The sequence below is a fragment of the Hyperolius riggenbachi genome, chromosome 2 (assembly GCF_040937935.1).
Source record: "Hyperolius riggenbachi isolate aHypRig1 chromosome 2, aHypRig1.pri, whole genome shotgun sequence".
Classification (NCBI taxonomy): Eukaryota; Metazoa; Chordata; class Amphibia; order Anura; family Hyperoliidae; genus Hyperolius; species Hyperolius riggenbachi.
In genome coordinates this window covers 161440469-161461462 of record NC_090647.1, presented here as the reverse complement: position 1 = coordinate 161461462, position 20994 = coordinate 161440469, and the positions used below count along the sequence as shown (strand labels likewise).

Here is a 20994-nt window from a genome sequence, read left to right as displayed (position 1 = left end):
ACATGACCATTTAGTGCTAGAGATTAAGAGAGCTCTGACCAGCCAGAAACAGAAGAGGAGCTGCAGTAATAAATTCAGGGCAGTGCTGAGCTAGTTAGTGCTATATCTGCAATATTTTTTAGCCTTTAATTGGGCATATTAAATAATGGTTAAGTCTATAAAATGTCACAAGGGCCAAAAATCTGTATTGACATAAAAATGTGTCAAAATCTGTCAAAAATGTAATAACACAAAATGTGTTCTTAGGTTGTCAGTAAAATAACTCCAAATCATAAATAACATCAAATAATGCAAAAATGTGTTCTTGGGTTGCGACCCTTTCGGGACATGCTGGCTCTGGCCACTTAAAGCCTTTTCTTTTTTTCAATTTCAGGGCTGCGATTACTGTGATTGGCTCACAGTGATCACAGGGAGGCTCCTTACGGTATATGGAGCTCAGCTGTCATTAGACAGTTAAGTGTAGTAGCAGTGATAGCGACGAGAGCAATGAAAGCACACAGCAACGGAAGAGTGATATCTATGCCCTGGCAGCACTAAGAGAGTCCAAGCAAAGCATCAGTTTCAGCTACCTATAAGCAAGAGGTTACGAACATATTATTTGTAAATTAACTCAAGTTGAAGAGAGCGTATGCTGAGGACTTAATTTTATAGTTATATTGAGGCCTACATGTGTAAGATATTGTTAACAATTTTTCTTTAGTGGTACAAATATAGGAAGTAAAATTATGATTTTTGATAGAAACCATGTATAAAAATAAAGAAAAACGGAGGTGGCCCTTACTGATTAATTCCAGTTATCATTTTCATGATGGGTTATGGGCTATACTTTTTGTTTGTATTTATAGAGATTTAGTCTACCTGTCATGAGAGAAACATGGTGGCTACTATTGCAGATTTTCTTGGTGGTTATTTCCTGGCAGTGAAACTGATCATTTGCCAATACATTCTAAATCCCTCACTTGGAAGCTGTATGAAGCAGATTGTGTGTTTTGACTTCCCTGGTCTCTGTACTTTCTCTTTAAGAGTGAGTTAGAAAGTATTACAGAGATCTGGTAGCTAAACTAGGCACATCACATTTACAGCATGTATATTTCTCTCATGACAGGTTTACACTAGGATTTAAAGAGGTACTTTAACCCAGGATTGAACTTTATCCCAATCAGTAGCAGATACCCTCTTTCCCTCAAGAAATCCTTACCTTTATTCAAAAAGGTCATCAAGGACATCTGTATGGCTGGTATTGCGGTGAAACTCCTCCCACAGTAAGACATCATGGCCTTGGCCCCCTACTACTATCTTACAGTAAAGTTCTTCTTTAAATCTAGGGCTCTGAAGAGTGTAAACATTTTTTTAGTACAGTCCAAACTGATTTCTTCCTATCGGGTCGATAGAAGCACAGTTGTTTCAAACCTTTTGAACCAGGGAGAAGTTACATTATTATTATTAACAGTACTGATACTTTCCCTATTGTTAAAAGCTCGGTGGAGCCTGCTGCTGCTGCTGCTACCGCCTATCTGATCACATGACAATACAGGGCCACCACTCCTTACAATTGTTCAGCCGTTGATATGTGTATATTCCGCCTAGACACAGCTTGCACTCAGACATGCTGTGATTCTACAATGGATTGTATAATGAAGCCTACATGTTTCATGGAATGTACATTTACATTTATCTGACAATCTAGTAACTTCCTTATCTGCAGGACACAACTAGGCTCTAAAAATATTTTTCCCCTTTTATATAGCCACCTTAACTATTCCTATCTCACCCATTAATAAAAACAATCGAGACCAGAAAGGCTGGAAATAGATGTGTGTAACATACAGCTGCTGCATCCTGCCCTTTCACATAGAATGCAGTAAATTATAGCAATACTACAGAATGTGCCTTCTCTGCAGTAATGAATATCACATCCTCTAGTTTGCATAACAATGATCGTGTACAATTTACCGCTTAGCAGCACACATCTCAGTCTGGTTCTGACTCACCTGTTCCTTAAGAACATTCACTAAGGCTTGCGCATGCGTTTGCTCTTCCTTGGCTTTCTCTAGTTCGCTCTTCTTGGCATTTAACTCCTCCTGCATTGCTATTAATTGCTAAAAAAAATGAAAGAAAAAACAAAACAGAAAAGTCATTACAATTTCATACAAATTCAAACACTTCCATTGCTTACATTTAATTATTATTAGTTCATATGCACTGTTCCAAGTGTGATAGAAATGATATACTCATAAATGTCCTATGTTTATTGTGCCAATCCTAACCAACACTGACTTGTATGCTCTAAATATTTGTGACTGTAAGAGGATCTATTTTATGCAATACTGTGCAAAAGAAAATATCCGTACAGCCTTATCACTATAAGGCTGTACAGATATTTTCTTTTGCACAGTAAATTTTATTTTACATATACAGTACAGACCAAAAGTTTGGACACACCTTCTCATTCAAAGAGTTTTCTTTATTTTCATGACTATGAGCATTGTAGATTCACACTGAAGGCATCCAAACTATGAATGAACACATGTGGAAGTATAGTACCGTACATAACCAAAAAGTGTGAAACAACTGAAAATATGTCATATTCTAGGTTCTTCAAAGTAGCCACCTTTTGCTTTGATTACTGCTTTGCACACTCTTGGCATTCTCTTGATGAGCTTCAAGAGGTAGTCACCTGAAATGGTCTTCCAACAGTCTTGAAGGAGTTCCCAGAGATGCTTAGCACTTGTTGGTCCTTTTGCCTTCACTCTGCGGTCCAGCTCACCCCAAACCATCTCGACTGGATCAGGTCTGGTGACTGTGGAGGCCAGGTCATCTGGCGCAGCACCCCATCACTCTCCTTCCTGGTCAAATAGCCCTTACACAGCCTGAAGGTGTGTTTGGGGTCATCGTCCTGTTGAAAAATAAATGATGGTCCAACTAAATATAAACCGGATGGAATAGCATGCCGCTGCAAGATGCTGTGGTAGCCATGCTGGTTCAGTATGCCTTCAATTTTGAATAAATCCCCAACAGTGTCACTAGCAAAAGCACCCCCACACCATCACACCTCCTGCTCCATGCTTCACGGTGGGAATCAGGCATGTAGAGACCATCCGTTCACCTTTTCTGCGCCGCACAAAGACACAGTGGTTGGAACCAAAAATCTCAAATTTGGACTCAGACCAAAGCACAGATTTCCACTGGTCTAATGTCCATTCCTTGTGTTCTTTAGCCCAAACAAGTCTCTTCTGCTTGTTGCCTGTCCTTAGCAGTGGTTTCCCAGCAGATATTCTACCATGAAGGCCTTATTCACACAGTCTCCTCTTAACAGTTGTTCTAGAGATGTGTCTGCTGCTAGAACTCTGTGTGGCATTGACCTGGTCTCTAATCTGAGCTGCTGTTCACCTGCGATTTCTGAGGCTGGTGACTCGGATAAACTTATCCTCCGTAGCAGAGGTGACTCTTGGTCTTCCTTTCCGCATGTGAGCCAGTTTCTTTTTAGCGTTTGATGGTTTTTTGAGACTGCACTTGGGGACCCTTTCAAAGTTTCCCCAAAGTTTTCCCAATTTTTCGGACTGACTGACCTTCATTTCTTAAAGTAATGATGGTCACTCGTTTTTCTCTACTTAGCTGCTTTTTTCTTGCCGTAATACAAATTCTAACAGTCTATTCAGTAGGACCATCAGCTGTGTATCCACCTGACGTCTCCACAACGCAACTGATGGTCCCAACCCCATTTATAAGGCAAGAAATCCCACTTACTAAACCTAACAGGGCACACCTGTGAAGTGAAAACTATTTCAGGTGACCACCTCTTGAAGCTCATCAAGAGAATGCCAAGAGTGTGCAAAGCAGTAATCAAAGCAAAAGGTGGCTACTTTGAAGAACCTAGAATATGACAATTTTCAGTTGTTCCACACTTTTTGGTTATGCACTATACTTACACATGTGTTAATTCATAGTTTAGATGCCTTCAGTGTGAATCTACAGAAAACTCTTTGAATGAGAAGGTGTGTCCAAACTTTTGGTCTGTACTGTGTGTGTGTATATATATATATATATATATATATATATATATATATATATATATATACATACATACATACATACATACATACACATATATAGTCCTGCCTGTTTTTTTTGTGAGGCTCCAACATCAAATGTAACTGGCAGGAATGCATCTATTTGGCCTATAAAGTGCTTCTCTGAAAATCACATAGGCTGATTTTATTAATTTTTGTTTTAAGCACTAACATATTACAAAGCGCTGTGCAATAGTTAGGGGAGACAATTCAACATTGAGCAATATAACAATGGTACACAAAATAGTGAAACAAACAATGGTGCGCAGACTGAAAGGTAATGATAAATATACTGTAGAAGAAGAGTCACTGAGGCCATATGGTGGCAGAGAAGAGCACACAGGGAAGACTGCCATGCCACGTTAACTTAGAGTAAAAGTAAAGAGCCTAGAACAGAGCCCTCTGGAACTTCTACAGAAAGAGGGCTAGATTACAGTAATTCGATACTGGCGTTGGACAGGTGGACCTCCATAGAATCACATCTGAGTGCAGCCTCAGCCACTACAAGTCAGTGCTTGACACGTGTGGCGTTACAACCACTGCCATTTAGCTGCATTTGAATTTCACCCCATGGCACTTTTGGGTGGCAGCCCGGAGGTAGAACTGGGTAGCAAGCATAGTGAATTGCACCACTAGAATGACCAAGCAAGGAAATTTTTTCACATCAACAAATTTATATACATATTAGTTGACATCCCAAGCCCGTTTAAAAACGGGCTCTAGGTCTGTCTTTGCGCAGTGCACATGCATATGCACTCGCCGCTAGTGTACGCGCAAACCCCCGCCTGGCTCACTGGCCCCATCCGCAAGTCCCAACGGTTGTCTGGGTCCGTGCTGCGCACATGCGCACTACCTAAAAGCACGGACCCAGCGACACAGAGACAGGTGTACGCAGGGACACCTGTCTCTGATTAGGTAGGATACAAATCAATAAAGATAAATTGGATCATTTCTGGACTGTGAAAGCATGGATTGTAGTAAAAAAAAACACAGAACATCGGGTTATAGGATTTACATTCATACCAAAAGGGGAGAGTGTGACTGTATTACTTTGTCTTATGTGCAAGAGGTTTTGAATCAGGGCGATACCATTTATTGGCCAACTTGAAAAATTAAGAGTAAGCCTTTGGCTATTCTGTTTTCATCACACTCAACTCCTGTATGCTGACAAGATGTTGTACTGTACATACAAAATCAAAAGGGGATACATAACCTAGATCTTGTTGGAAACAAACAATGCAATTAAGATGCCTTAATTAAAACAAAACATCCAAATACGATCTTGAGAGTATGTAAGCTGATTTATATCAAATAGATAAGACCCTTTCTTTACTCAGTCCTTACATAACTGCGACTCTGCTTGGCACAGAGGCATCATAAATTCTGAGTTCAAGAGTAAGCTACAAGCAGAACGGATGCATTTTGCCTAGACTGAAAAGGAATTATGACATTAAATATCATCATATCATCAACCTCATACCAATGTAAGAAATTGGTTTCCTCATTGAATATCTTATGTACAGATTTAAACCAAAGTAAAAATGTTGTCTCTGCTATTAGTTTCTCTTTCTGTGATGTAAAGTCACCCTCCAGGGCAGTAACCCAAATATCATTTAAGCTGTGTCCAAGGTAATGAAAGTGTGTAGGGACTGGGAGATCAGAGTTGGAATCGTAAATGGTGTACCTGTGTCTGTTCATACATTTATGCAGCGTTTGTCCAGTTTCTCCTACGTAAGTTCCTTTGGGGCATTTTGCACACGTGATCAGATATACCAGATTAGTAGAATCACAGGAAAAGGAGAATTTTACTCTGTATTTCTGTTGTAAGCCTTGTATTGATATCCTGTCAGTGCAGGAGATGTGTCTGCAGGTCTAACACCCTTTTTGTCAGAAGGGTGATGGTCCGTTCTGTTGTGACCTATTCAAAAAACTCCTAACAATCATCTGTTTTAGGTTAGACGGCTGTAGATATGCCAGAAGGGAAGGTTCAGGGAATATCCTTCTCAGTCTGAAATCCTTGTGTAAAATGGGAAGAAGTTTCTTTGCAATCCTTATCAAGATTTCCAGGTCTGAGGCATGGAACCCACTTAGGAGCGCTTTTATGAGTGCTTTGTGATTTGAAAAGCTCTTGCTAATGTAATGTTATGGGTGTGATCATACTTAAGCAATGTGATTTTATAAAAATCCCCCATAGCATTGCATTAGCAGGAGCTTTTTTTAAATTGCTAGCACTTAGAAGGCTGCTAGTGGGTTTGAGCCCTGATATTGCATGTAAATAGCAGTGTGCTCCAACATCCTGGCATACAGGATTTGAGTCTGATGAAGGCGTAATAGCCGAAAGCTTACTCTTATTCAGTCAGCCAATAAATGGTATCATCCTGATTCAAACGTTCTTGCTATTACTGATGGTTAACACGGTACAACACTATACTGCAACTACTTTGTCTTATGTGGTCGCAGATTGTTGATAATTTTTTTAATGTTATGAATTGTTCAGATAATAGAAATACTTTTTTTTATACACATAGGAATTCCATATCTACATTCCATAATGATCACTATTTGCTTGCCACTTGTGAGCTGTGGTTATGGGTTTCTCTGTGCAGTTATAGGAGGAAAGAACAGCCAAACGGACAGATATTTATACTTCACAAACACATTCTTATTCGCCAGTCTTTCTTGACAGCCATTAAATCGTTAGGAGTACCTTTATTCATTTTATACATGGATGACATTATTAGGCTAAGTAATGAGCTCAGCCTTTACATATGTAAAAGCAATTTCATCTTATCTGGTTTGTGCAGCACTTTGAATTTTTCTTTCTTTATCAGCATACTATTAGAGACTACATCCGTTTAATTCTACAATTAGTTTCATTGCTGTCACATCTGGCAAATAAAAGTGCATCTAGTAGCATATCTGTTGGAGGATGCCTACTGCGTAGTAAAGGTCAATATGCCGCACTCGGAAAAACCACAAAAAATATTCTTACATGAATTGTGAAGCTTTTTCCCTTGAGAAATGATGAAGTCAAAAATTAACTAGACATCTAGTATTGGAATGCAAGCATGGCAAACAAATCTATCCCTCAACACATACCCTGCTCTCCAATTCACGAAGAGTAAATTAATTATCCAAGAGGGCATCCACTCCTGCACATTGCTAACGGTAGACTGCTAACGCCATTCCTCTGCTGTACCAGCCAGAAAGGCATTACTAAAGAGCATGGCTGGAAGCTTGGAAGGAAAGTGCAAATAGGCCACTAGGCACATTTTCAGCTTTTGATAAAATATTGAGCCACAAGCTTCTTCACCCATTGCAAAAATGCTGATAAAGAAACATACACCAATCACAGAAAACAGACTCCAGCACATGTCAAATGCTTCCCCTTTCCATCCAAATACTAATTATCCAATACCAGCTGTCTCTGCGCTCAGAATCCAGCAGCTGACTTGCTTCTTCACAAATAAAAAATGCATGCACGGTATATATCCACTCATTACCGGCTTATTTAAATACCACTAGGCCTCCTACTTCTTGAGAAAAAGCTGATGCAAAATATATATATATATAATGTATACATGTATATTTTTTACTGAAAGAGTATAATGTGACATTTTGAAAATGTCAGAATATTAGTAAACTTTCAGTTCCTTTGCTATAACGAAGTAAAAATAAAAATAAACACTAAAATGTTTTACCATTATTCTTAAAGGGAAAAAAAATTATTTATATTTGCTGCAAAAATTAAAATATCCATCTTAAAAAATAATTGGACTGCTAAATTCGCTGTTGAAGTATTTTTTTTTAAAAAAGTTAAAACTATTTTTACATTTTTAAACAATTATGTTTATAAGTTTGCAAAAATGTACTTGTAAGTTTATATTTTTTAACAAATAAATGTGAAATACAAATGAATGGAATAAAACAAAATCAGTACAAAAAAAGCAAAAAAATAGCCTGGAGGAAAGCAAGTGCAAAAGCATATTAGAGAACATGGGAGGCGTGCAATCTAGTGAACCGTAAAAGTCAAGTGAGAGGATCTCTGCAGGCATTATATATTGATTATGTATGGGACCCACAAAAGGTATGACTGATAGTATGCATGATTTTGTTCAGACAGGATTTAAAGGGGCACTATGAGGAAAAATTGTAAAATGTTAAATATGTGCAAGCATAGACAAATAAGAAGTACATTTCTTGCAGAGTAAAATGAGCTATAAATTACTGTTCTCCTATTCTCCTATGTTGCTGTAACTTACAGTAGGTAGTAGAAATGTGACAGAAGTGACAGCTTTTGGACTAGTCCATCTCTTTATAGAGGATTCTCAGCAAGGCTTTTATTCTGTATAAAGATATTCCATAAAAATGATTTAAACAATGATGCTGGCCAGCTTCCCTGCTCGCTACACATTGTTTTGGCAGTTGGACTGAGCAACTGTCATTCACTAAGTGCTTTTGAAAATAAAGAAATCCCGGAGAATTCCCCCCCCCCCCCCCCTCTGTGAAGAGATGGACTAGTCCAAAACCTGTCGCTTCTGTCAGATTTTTACTACCTACTGTAAGTGACAGCAACATAGGAGAAAAGTAATTTATGGCTCATTTTACTCTGGAAAAAAAACTTACGTATTTGTATATGTTTGCACATATTTTAAATTTTACCATTTTTTGCCATAGTGGCTGGATAGTGTAGTGGTTAAGGGCTCTGCCTTTGACATGAGAGACCAGGGTTTGAATCCTGGCCAGGGTCAGTACCTATTCAATAAGAAGTACTTGGGCAAGACTGCCTAACACTGCAGGGTGGCCCCTTGAGCACACCCTTAGGGGCTGCAGCTCTTGAGCACGTAAAGTCCAACAAGAGAAAAGCGCTATAAAAATGTTAGGATTATAGTGCCCCTTTAAACAGCAAGGTTCCCATTATCCAAAATTCAGGCAACCAGAAGTCTCACCTAACTGCACTGCCTGAGGGATAACGGGGACTGTTTTGTTTGAAGGGGGTGTTTTGTCAGGTTTGGGGGCTTTAAAATACTTCCCGAGCCTCTAGTGACATTGTCGCCTTCCTGTAGCTCCTAGCGGCTTTGCAGTGTCCACGCACGGAAGCCGACGTGTCACCTGACTTAATGCGGGTCAGGTGACATGACAGCTTTCATGCATGGAGGACACCCGACAGCTGCTAGGAGCTGCAGGAAGGCTACAAGACGTTGCTGGAGGCTTGGGGAGTACATGGGGGGATTGTGCTTTTTCATCTGGTTGCAAAAGCAACCAGCAAGCTGGAACTATATACTGTATATAATAAACCAATCTTTTCTTGAACAAATGACAAACGCAAACATTTCTTCAACTACGATGCAGATGGGTACCTGACACAAAAAGTGTTTCAATGAAGTCTATCTCTACAGCTGATTTGTAAAACTGAGTGTGCTGATTTTGAAAGAAAAAAAAAAGAATTCTGATTAATTGATCTGTGTAACTGCTTCACTTCTGCACCAGATGTATTCCAGTTCTCTTTACCTGGCTTTGATAAATCTTTCCCATGGTATGGCTGTGATACTGAACTTGCAAAGCTTTATAAGTTATCTAATTAAACACATCAGCATAAATAAACTGAATGGATGGGTTTCTGAACCATTTAATCACAGCCTAAGCATTCAAGGAGACAAATGTACTAAAATCCTGACATGTTATCAGGAAAAAATGTCGGTCACACATTTATTTACTGTATATTCTGGCATATAAGACTACTTTTTATCCCTTAAAAATCATCTGAAAAGTCAGGGGTCGTCTTATACGCCGGGTGTCATTAATGCCGGATGATATGCCCTATCCTGTTACCGCCTCTCAAACCTTGCTGCTGAGGACTGTAGTGAAGCGGCGCAGGCGCACGTGCGAGATCTGAGAGGCAGAGAAGGAGGATACAAGCATGGGCCAGAAGGGTGAAAGAGGCATGTTTTATGGGCACAGCACGATCTAATCTTCCATACCGCTCTGATAAACAGGTAGACAAGGAGAGCTGACCAATCCGCTTAGGGGAGGGAGAGTTGACGAATCCAACCAGTCAATCATCTATATACTGTTATGTACAGTACAGCACCAGTATCTGTTCATACATAGCACCAGTATTTGATGTTTTTTTTATTTTTATTTGGTGTGCATTGGAAGAGGGGTAGTCTTATACAGCGAGTATATCCCAAACTCTATATATTAACTGGAAAAGTTGGGGGGTCGTCTTATACGCCCAGTCGTCTTAAACACCGGAAAATACGGTACTTAGTTGTGAAATGGCACTCTGGGAATTCCCTTATCAACTCATGATGTTTCAGTGAACGGGGCATAAAATATGAATACCATTTGTAATTAATTCCCTTTATCTATTTAATCTTTAACTGAAAACATTTTCAACACTCCACAAAATCTCTCTCTAATCAGTTGTCTGACTACATCCTATGTGGTACTCAGATCTCTTAAAATACTGGAAGGGTTTTCTGCTTGAGAACAGAACACTCTCGTGCAGAAATTGTGGTCCACACAAGATGGAAAAACAGAGAAAAGTTTGTCTAGTCTACAGGAATATCAAACACTTGTGGGCTAAACTGAAACCACAGTAAGCCTGGCATATTAAAGTGAACATCCAGGCTAAAAATCGACTCAGCAGCACTGAAAAGGCCTGGTGTTTCTTTAACAGTTTCACAGCATCAGAACTTTGTTTCTCTTATACAAGCCTCATTTTTAGCTGCACAGAAGAAAACTGCCCGGGCATTTTTCCCCTGATGCTGTGCAAAGCATGATGGGATTTCTGATTTTGTTGTTCTCATACTGCTGTTTTGGTGCAATTTTTTTTTTTTATATTTTGAATTTGACATTTGAAGCCTAGCGTGTGCAGCTGGGAGGGGTGATCAGGACACAGGACAGTTGGAACTGTGTCTCCTGCTCCTTGTCACCTCCTTTCAACCAAAAAGATGGCTGCCCCATGACAAAGATGGCAGCCCCCATGAATCACAAACATTTGCCTGTTCTTTTAAAACAGGGTGGGTAAGAGATTATATTACCTATCTATTCTAATTAACATAACTAATGTAACTTAATGACAGTATGTTTGTTTAGGCTGAAGTTCCCCTTTAACCACCCTGGCGTTCTGATTAAATCGCCAGGGTGGCTGCGGGAGGGTTTTTTTTAAATAAAAAAAAAACTATTTCATGCAGCCAACTGAAAGTTGGCTGCATGAAAGCCCACTAGAGGGCGCTCCGGAGGCGATCTTCCGATCGCCTCCGGCGCCCAGAATAAACAAGGAAGGCCGCAATGAGCGGCCTTCCTTGTTTTGCTTATATCGTCGCCATAGCGACGAGCGGAGTGACGTCATCGACGTCAGCCGACGTCCTGACGTCAGCCGCCTCCGATCCAGCCCTTAGCGCTGGCCGGAACTTTTTGTTCCGGCTGCGCAGGGCTCAGGCGGCTAGGGGGGCCCTCTTTCGCCGCTGCTCGCGGCGAATCGCCGCACAGCGGCGGCGATCAGGCAGCACACGCGGCTGGCAAAGTGCCGGCTGCGTGTGCTGCACTTTATTTGATAAAAATCGGCCCAGCAGGGCCTGAGCGGCAGCCTCCGGCGGTGATGGACGAGCTGAGCTCGTCCAGACCGCTCAGGAGGTTAAGGAAACATCTGTGGTCAGTGTCATTGCTAAGACTGAAACTGGGTGCACACTTAGCAGTGCGGGAAACGTCGCGTTTTTGTGCATATGCATTTGTGCGTTTGTATTGCGTTTTCCATGTGTTTCCTAGGCATTTGCATTTTTGTTCCCAAACATGTGATTTTTCGTTTTGCGTGCATTTTAATGCGTTTGCAGTTCGCAGATACAAAACTCACATGCGTTTTGCATGCGTTTTATGCAAATCACTAGGAAGACAAAAGGAAGCGGAAATACATCAGAAAACATTGTTTTTCTTTAAAAAATGCATACAAAACGCATTACATTTTGTCACCATTGACTTTCATTATATGCGTTTTTGAAAAATACGCAACAAAACCAGCGCCATTTTAAAAAACCGATGTTACAAAACGCATACCCATGCGGTTTTTATGCGGCCCATTGAGTAACATTATACGCATACTGCACATGCTGCCTTTTACGCAACGCTAGCTAGTGCCTAGTGTGTTCCCAGCCTTCATGTTGTAGCAAAAAACTGTACTAACTTAGCCATCAGTTAAAGAGAAACCGTAACCAAGAATTGAACTCCATCCCAATCAGTAGCTGAAACCCCCTTTCCCATGATAAATCTTTTCCTTTTCACAAACAGATCATCCAAGGGGCTCTGTATGGCTGATATTGTGGTGAAACCGCCTCCCATAGCATGATGTCAGGACCATGGTCCTGACAGTTTCCTGTCTGTGAATGTCATTGCATTGTGGGACATAACAGCTGTTTACAGCTGGGTCCAACTGTCAAAAAAGCAGCAGCATCTCTTTCCTCCTCCTTCTGGTGTTATGTTGAGGTGGGGGATTGAGTTTAGGAGGAGGACAGATGGTGTTGCTGTGCTTGAAGGTTGTTGCGGGAATGGTCCTGTAGCGGCGGTCAAAGAGAAGCAGGTTGAACAGCCTACTGCTGGCGTGGGGGGGGGGGGTTGCAAGGTATTGTTTTTGCCCTGGACCTTATGCCTGGCATACACGGGTCGATCCAGCGGCCGATTAGCTGCCGGATCGACTCCCGCCGCGTCCCCGCTAGTCCGCGCAGATCGATTCCTGCTCATCCCCGCCGGCACTTCCTTATCAGCTGCTCAATTCCCTGCCATTGTCCGCCGAGGGGATCGAGCAGCATAATCGGACCTGCTGAATATTATCAGCTGGCCGCCTCAGCTGCTCGATACACAGTACAGAAATGTACCGTGTATCCCCAGCATTTGTCCCGTTGTGTGGAGGAGGTCCTGCAGGTCCTTTCCTGCATACTTCACTGTTCTTTGAAGGTTGTCTGCGGTAGTGCCTGCGTACCAAACAATGACTGAGGAGAAGTGGATAGATAAAGTATACAGTCCACTGACTGTATGGTGGTGCCAAACTTTTCTAGTGCGACAATTGGTGCCTCATCCACAGGTACTTTCTGCTACTTATGAAATAACACATTCAGCGTTACTATAAAAAGAATACTGCAGATTAACAAAGGACTAGAGGACATGATCTGCGCATGGAGGAAAAACGTTTTAGCCATTTATTTAGGAAAGGGTTCTTTACAGTAAGAGTGATTAAGATGTGGAATGCATTGCCACAGGAAGTCGTTATGGCAAACTCTATACCTGCATTTAAAGGGGGCTTAGATGCTTTCCTTGCGTTGAATGACATCCATGGCTACAATTACTAGGTAATGCCAATGATGTTGATCCAGGGATTTTATCTGATTGCCATCTGGAGTCGGGAAGGAATTTTTACCTTGTAAGGGTTTTTTCGCCTTCCTCTGAATCAACAGGGATATGTGAGGGAGCAGGCTGGTGTTGTGCTTTGTACTGGTTGAGCTCGATGGACGTATGTCTTTTTTCAACCAAAGTAACTATGTAACTATGTAACAAAAAAGTATATTTTTTGAGTCCTTTTAAGGAAAAGAAGCACAGAAAGAATTGTGATTACAATCAAATACGACTTAAAAGGCAATTTAAAAAAAAAAGTGGTAGTGAAATGGTAAAGTAAGGGAAGCATTAAAGCAAAGAAAGTGGAAGTGACAACTCCTCCTATTGATTCAACTGGATCACATACAAATATGTGACAGTGAAAAATGAATTTGGAGAATGTATTTTGCATAACTAGCTTTAGCGAGAAAAATTAGGTGCAGAGAATGCATGATGTTTTCGAATATTTCTTAAAAATGAATTATAGCCACATTATGATAGAAGCACATTTTTTGACTTCTTTGATTAATGAGTATTCAGCGTTGCGTAGAATAACATGAACAAACATTACAAATGGCCACTGCTGCTTTCCCTCGACCAAATTGTCAAGCATCTCTGAAAATCATCATAGCAAAGAGAGAAAGCACAGTTTCTGAATAGCCTGCAGATTCCCATGCCATACATTTAATAACTCTAATTAAGCCTGTATTTGCCTTTTTACGTAAGGCAGTTTAAGGTAATAAGGCAGAAAAACTGGTGGAATGCAGAAGGTTGGCAAAATGGATAGATAAAAGAAAACTCCACTAAAATAATGTAATACACAGCAAGCATACCCAGGGCCAGAATTCCTACTAGGTACATGCTTACAGGCAACCCTCTACTGGAAGCTCTTGCCTAGGGGACCCATTCTACAGGTACACCTCTTGCCCAGGGCCTTTTATACCATTACTAAACCTGGCAGTATAATTATCGATTTGTGGAAGATCAGGTAAACCATTGACATCTACTTGATACCCATTGTTATCCTGGACTATCACCTTATATGCAGAGCAGGAACTTTGCAGGAATCGATTCAGATTCAAATTGTAAAGATTAATTCTTACCTCCCTTCCTTACAGGACTTGTTTTGAAAAACTAAGTCTACAGGTAGTTGTACAAGGTCAGTATATTGTCAGTACTTCAAATAGGTAGTATAGGCATGCCCTTGGTTTCTTATTTACAAGCCTTTGCTTTGAAGGAGACACTTGCTTACAGACATGGCAGCAGACAGGTGGCTTAGCCATGTTTCAGACAACCTCATCCCCACCTGTTCAGCTGACCTCAGACCAGGCTATTGAAGTCGGATATGTGGGCGACTTCCTGGGGCATAGTTCACCTATACGATTATAAGCGTGTCTCTTCCATCAATTACAGAGACTGGTGTATGGTCAAGTGGGGCATGGGTGCAGTCATATTCATATTCCTACAATAGAAAGTACTGACAGAATGAGCATATCCCTGTGCACTCACTTTCAGCAAAGCTGTAAAGATTCAAGGCAACATTTTCTTAAGAAAAGTTGAAGGGAAGGTGGCTGTTGCAGAGACAATGTAAGCAGAACCCCTGACATCTATTAGAGATGGCAGATAGCTCTAAGAATGTCTTCAATGCAAATGGGAAATCTTTTCCAAAATCCTGGGTGGATGTCAGAGACAAAGGCCCATCTGAGATTCACCTTTTCAGCTGATTTTTCTCCAAGGAGATCATTTTTTATTTTCTCTAAAGATAACTTTTCAGCACTTAGCAATTGATTAAGTACTAAAAACTACTTCATCCCAATCAGTAGTTGATACCCAATTTCCCACAAATCTTTCCCTTTTTTCGAATAGATCACCAAGGGGGTCTGTATGGCTTAATATTGTAGTGAAACCCCTCCTACAGTGTGATGTCAGGACCTAGGTCCTGACAGCTTCCTGTTTGTGAGCCTTGTTGCATTGTGGGAAATTAGCCATTACCAACTGCCAAGCAATCAGTAGCTTCCACTGTGCACATGTATATCTATAAAAAACAACCTGCCAGTAGTAAAGATGTTTACTGCAGGCTGATTGTGGATCAAAGAATATCAACAAATTACATGGTAAATATCGATCCTTTCTTGATCTTTTAATCTCTCTTGATCTTTTTGCTAAAGTTCCTCTTTAAGAGTATTTTTTTGCTAAATTTTTAAAATATCTCCTAGTAGTTTTTGTACAAGGAAAAAAAGGGAGGAAAAAAATTATTAGGATATGGACAAAGTATGAAAGAAGGACAGACAAAGTATACTTGAATGTAGTAAAACAACCAACTGCCAGTCAATAATGTACTAAACCGTAAAATTTGGGCCTTAAAAGGAGGTAAGAAATGTGTGAACATTAAGACAAAATGACAGCGTTTAATTTTGACGATTGGAAAAACTATTTGAGTTGCCCAATAATATTTTCTTTGGGTCTCTAAAAATAAACCATTCCTTTACAATGTAATTTCAAGACAGCACCTTACACATGACAAAGAGAAACTGTAAATAGCAAAACTTCTTTCTATAATTGTATCAAAGCTAGATCATATTTTATTAGGCACATTAAAAAAAATTGACACCAGACTGGGAACAAGCCTTACACATTTCAGCATCAATAACTATATTAGCCAAATAGCAAATACGCAGATAAAATGTATATACAGAGCCTCCAAATAACTTTTTATTTCACTTGTTCAAGGACAATAAAAATAAACCTTTGTTCTTTACTATAAATCAAGAAAACCTCCAATTTTTTTTATTGTAAGTAACACAAACCACAAAAAACGTGTCCATGTACAAATTGCAATCTGTAATTTCTGGTGCTGGGTATTGCCATTATTTGAATACTGCAAACGATATACAAATATTGGCTTTAGAGTAGGAAGTTTGGGTGACGCTATTACCATTTTTTTTCTAACACTAACCTCACCCTATCCTCTGGCACTAACTTTCCTTACCTACACCTAACACTAGCCCCCCGAAACACTTTCTCTGAGCATCGCACCGATACCTCTCCATTGCAGCTGATAACAGGACTTAGCTACAGATACAGCCAATACCATTAATCAGCTATATGTGCTCCACATCAATCTGTACATTAGCTAAACTCTGGCACTGGTGTTCACTCCTGGGAGTGGGCCCTGTTAAGACCATTTAGGGCGCTATAGCCCCGAGTTTGGCTATATGATAGTCGAACTACACCACCCAGATTATACACTTGGTGGGCCATAGCTGCAATTATCAATTGCGGTCTATAGCAGTGCCCAGATTTCAGAATTGGAGCTAGCACTCTTTTACACGGCAATAAAAAAACGACTACGTATTGCTAAGAAATGTTTAACTTTAAGTTTTATCTTTGTACAGTTGAATAGAATAACCATGACTAACCTGTTGCATATTTTGCATTGCTTGCTGTAGGAACTGTAACTGCTGATCCTTGGTCAGGCTTTCCTCTGTCCGTGCATGATGTCCTTTCTCTTGTTTCAGAAGGTCTACTTCATTCCTGTAGGCATCCAACTGCCACCGCAGGCTGTCATTCTCTTCTTTTAGTGCATAAGCTTGCGCTGCCAGGGCTGAAGTCATAAAAGACAGGCAAAAATTGTAACGGAGATGCCCAAAAAAAACAAGTGATCAAGATAAACTATTGGCGTAACACAACATGTTAAACAGAATCTATTTGCTCTTTTCAATGGCTTTTCAACATCAATCCAGTGAGTTGTGACCCTCTAATATTCAAGATGTGATTTAGTGTCCCACTGTGGACATTTATCATTGCTGGCATTCTCGGAAAGGAAAGGAAAAACAGCAGCAAAACATGTAGACATCACTATGGGTATACCAAGAAAGAAGCCTAGGTGTTCCACCAATGAGAACTCTGCTATTTTTTCTTTGCTAGTGAAATCATGCTGAAGCAGAACCACTAGGATTTGGTAAAGAAATGAAAGTAAAATGTAAGCCCCCTTCTAAAAGAGCTATGCCAAGTATAACTTTGCCTTTTTAAAACAGATATACAGGTAGCACCCTACTTTCAAACGACTCGCACAACGTTTCAGAGATACAAACAAAGTTGTCTACATGTAAAAAATATACAATACCGTGTTTTCATTACATATTTTTGTTGTTAAATGTTACAGTATTGTGTAAACTGTCATATGTAGCTTAAAAACCCCTTAAAAGCACATTGAAAACAGCCAAAAATATAGTTTATGCTATGTGTCTAAATCCAGCATTGTCTGAAAGTAAATCATTTATCTACATTTCATCATGTTTAACGCAGGACTCAAACAAATTCAACTCAGAATCTCCCGAAACTTAACCTGTTTGTAAGCAGGTGACCTCCTGCAGTATTGCCAATCTTTCACATTATTTTTCACTGACAAAGATATAAAAATTTACTGACCAAATTGTATTCTTTACTGACATATACCTCTGAGATGAAAAATGGGTGTGGTCATTGGTGGGGCCAAATAAACATGACCTTAGCAGTGGTGTAAGTGGGCCTGCCCCCAAAATACACATAATCTGACAGCATTTCACCCAAAATACATATAAGTGGGCAGCATGTTCTCTCCAAAATACATGTAATTGGGCCGCATTTTTCCCTCCATAATACAAGTAATCTGGCAGCATCTTCTTTCCAAAATACACGTAATAGGGCAGTGTTTTCTATCCAAAATAATGTAATCTGGCAGCGTTTCCCTCCAAAATACAGTGTTCCCTTTTCAAATATACATAATCTGACTGGCTGTGTTCAAATACACATAATCTGGCAGCAATCAATCTGGGCCTGCTGGGGCCTGGCCTTGCGTTTCTCCCATAATAAGCATAAAATGGCAGCATTTTCCCACCAAAATACACATATACTGTCTGCCAGTGCCAGCATTTTTACCAAAAATAAATGTAATCCAGTCTGTTGCATTCGGTCCTTTTCATAAGTCATGTCAGAGTTCAGTTAGTTACCAGGCATGACTGCTGAAAAATACAAAATGCAAAAAATAAACAAAGTAGATTTTGAATTTTCAGACTGTGTACTACATAAAAGATACAACTAGTCTTGCAACAAGCACTTTTTCCAGCCACTAACCAGCTGAGTTTGCTCCAGAGATCACAGATTTATGGAAAGCACTGCATCCAGCAAGCAATATGCACAGTGATGTGTGCTGGACATGTGCTTGATGCAAGAATATTGTATATTTTATGAAGTCCCCAGCCAGAAGATTCTATTCCCAATGCATGGTGGGTAGACTAGTGAAAGACCACACTCTGCTGCTCCCAGCAAGATGAAAATATTCCCAGCGCACATGCGCAATGCTGTGCATGGATTTATGTTACTTTTTCACGGCTAAAGTATTTACAAAGTATTTAGATGCTTTCCTTGCGTTGAAAGACATCCATGGCTACAATTACTAGGCAATGCCTAATGATGTTGATCAAGGGATTTTATCTGATTGCCATCTGGAGTCGGGAAGGAATTTTTCCCTTTTGGGGCTAATTGGACCATGCCTTGTAAGGGTTTTTTCGCCTTCCTCTGGATCAACAGGGATATGTGAGGGAGCAGGCTGGAGTTGTACTTTGTACTGGTTGAACTCGATGGACCAAATGTCTTTTTTCAACCAAAATAACTATGTAACTATGTTACAACAATCATGGGCAGTAAACTTGCATTCTCAAAAAATAAGTTATTTATGATTATTCAGCTTTACACTGTAACTGTGCAATAGCCACACAGTCACTGCAGGCTATATTTATTTGCCTATTTGGAAAAAAGAAGATCCTATACAGCAACTTTGAGGATTTATACTCTATTACTTCATTATCAAAACAAACATGGGTGGACATTGTCATAAAACTTGTAAATCGAGATATACAGTATGTATATATGTATGTAGGTGATTTTTCCTTTATATTATTCAGTGGCACCTCATACAGTGGTAAAAAAGGTGAGACAGCAGTTGTGTGTTTTAAGGCAACTTGCATTTAGAGGCATATGGCGGTTGCCATATTTATTTCTTGTTAAACAATACCAGTTACCTGCCAGTCCTACTGATGTCTTTGGTAGCAGTATTGTCTGAATCACACACCTGAAACAAGCATGCAGCTAATCCATTCAGACTTTAGTCAGAAACCTCTGATCTGCATGCTTGGAGGCAGAGGATCAGCAAGTCAGCCAGGCAATTTGCATTGTAGAAAAGGAAATAAATATGTCAACCATCATATCCCTCTCACCTCAAGTGTGCTTTAAAGGATAAATGAGTTGAGCAGTCAGCATAAAAATACATACCTATTCCTTTAAAGATTGTCCTACAGTGCAGGTTCTGTTCTCCTACTTGCTACGGTCTGGGCACCGACCTCAGCAGTTGGGACCTTTGAAGCTGAAGTACAAGTTTTCGCTCATGCACAGTAGAAGCCCTGTAATCATAGCGTGCATTGTGCAGGTGTTCTTACATGCCCGTGGTCAAGCTCCCAGGAGCAGTCTCCATTTGGGATGCACACAGCAATTACAGGGCTCCTACTGCACATGCGTGAAAACTTGATCTTCTGATTCAAAGGTCCCAACCGCCGAGGTTGGGGCCCAGACTGGAGCAAATAGGAGGAGAACGGAGCTGTTCAGGGGCAAACTGAGGACGCGATACTGCACTGCAGGACAGTACTTAAAGGAATAGGTATATATTTTAATGCTGGCTACTTACCTCATACATCCTTTAAAGGGAACCTGAGGTGAGAGGGATGTAGAGGTGGACATGTTTATTTCCACTACTAACTTTTTTTTTTGAAGTTGCAGGTACCCCAGCTATAGTGAATTTTAAATTCCAAATTGGGTAGTCAAATCTTGTGACACAAAAATTGAATAAACCTGTTTAGAGCTCATAGGGGATGCAACTTGCTTAAGGTCCATACTTACAATATGATTTTTCGGATGATTTTTTAGCGGCAAATAATATGTTCATGATATTGTGTAACAATTTATTGACAATTCAATAAACTATTTACCCGACACAGGCTACCCACATTCATTTGTTCTTAAATGATCACCATGTTGGATCATATAGTGTAGGAACATTCCGATCCCTGTTGACTTTTGAGGTCATTTGCCACAATCGTTTGTTTACACAATTGTTTGTTTCTTCAGTAACCCACGAGGCTGGATTGGGGAACAATTGTTCTTCGTCTGAGATACCCAATCCATCTAACTGTGGGTACATCGTTTTAGTTTTATGGAATACGAACTCCAAGAGTCTATCCAACTCAGCTCAGTATCAATGGTCATAAAATGCAAAAGGTGGGATAAGGATCTTCAAAGTTCACCAGCTGCTAGACTCGTTAATGTATTATAGTCTCCAATAACGAACACTCTAATTTAGGAATTTAGAGGCAAAAAGAATAACCTGTTGTAACACTGACATTTGCAATTGGTGTGATGGGAGAAGGGGAATACAATTACTACACATAACATCAACGTAGTTCATGTCATACTTATCTTCCACTAATTACAGATTTAACCTTACAAATATCATACTCAAGGGATT

At 40.1% G+C, this 20994-nt stretch overlaps 1 protein-coding gene across 10 annotated transcripts in view; it reads right to left on the bottom strand.

The window, feature by feature from the left end:
* ENOX1 (ecto-NOX disulfide-thiol exchanger 1) overlaps positions 1-20994 on the bottom strand; it is a 723730-nt gene that overhangs the window by 51545 nt on the left and 651191 nt on the right. For all 10 annotated transcript variants that reach the window (XM_068267775.1, XM_068267774.1, XM_068267784.1 and 7 more), the window contains 2 exons: positions 16856-17040; positions 1992-2099 (listed from right to left, as the gene is read on the bottom strand). In XM_068267775.1, the coding sequence (XP_068123876.1) occupies positions 1992-2099; positions 16856-17040 (293 nt within the window). The remainder of the gene's footprint in view (positions 1-1991; positions 2100-16855; positions 17041-20994) is intronic.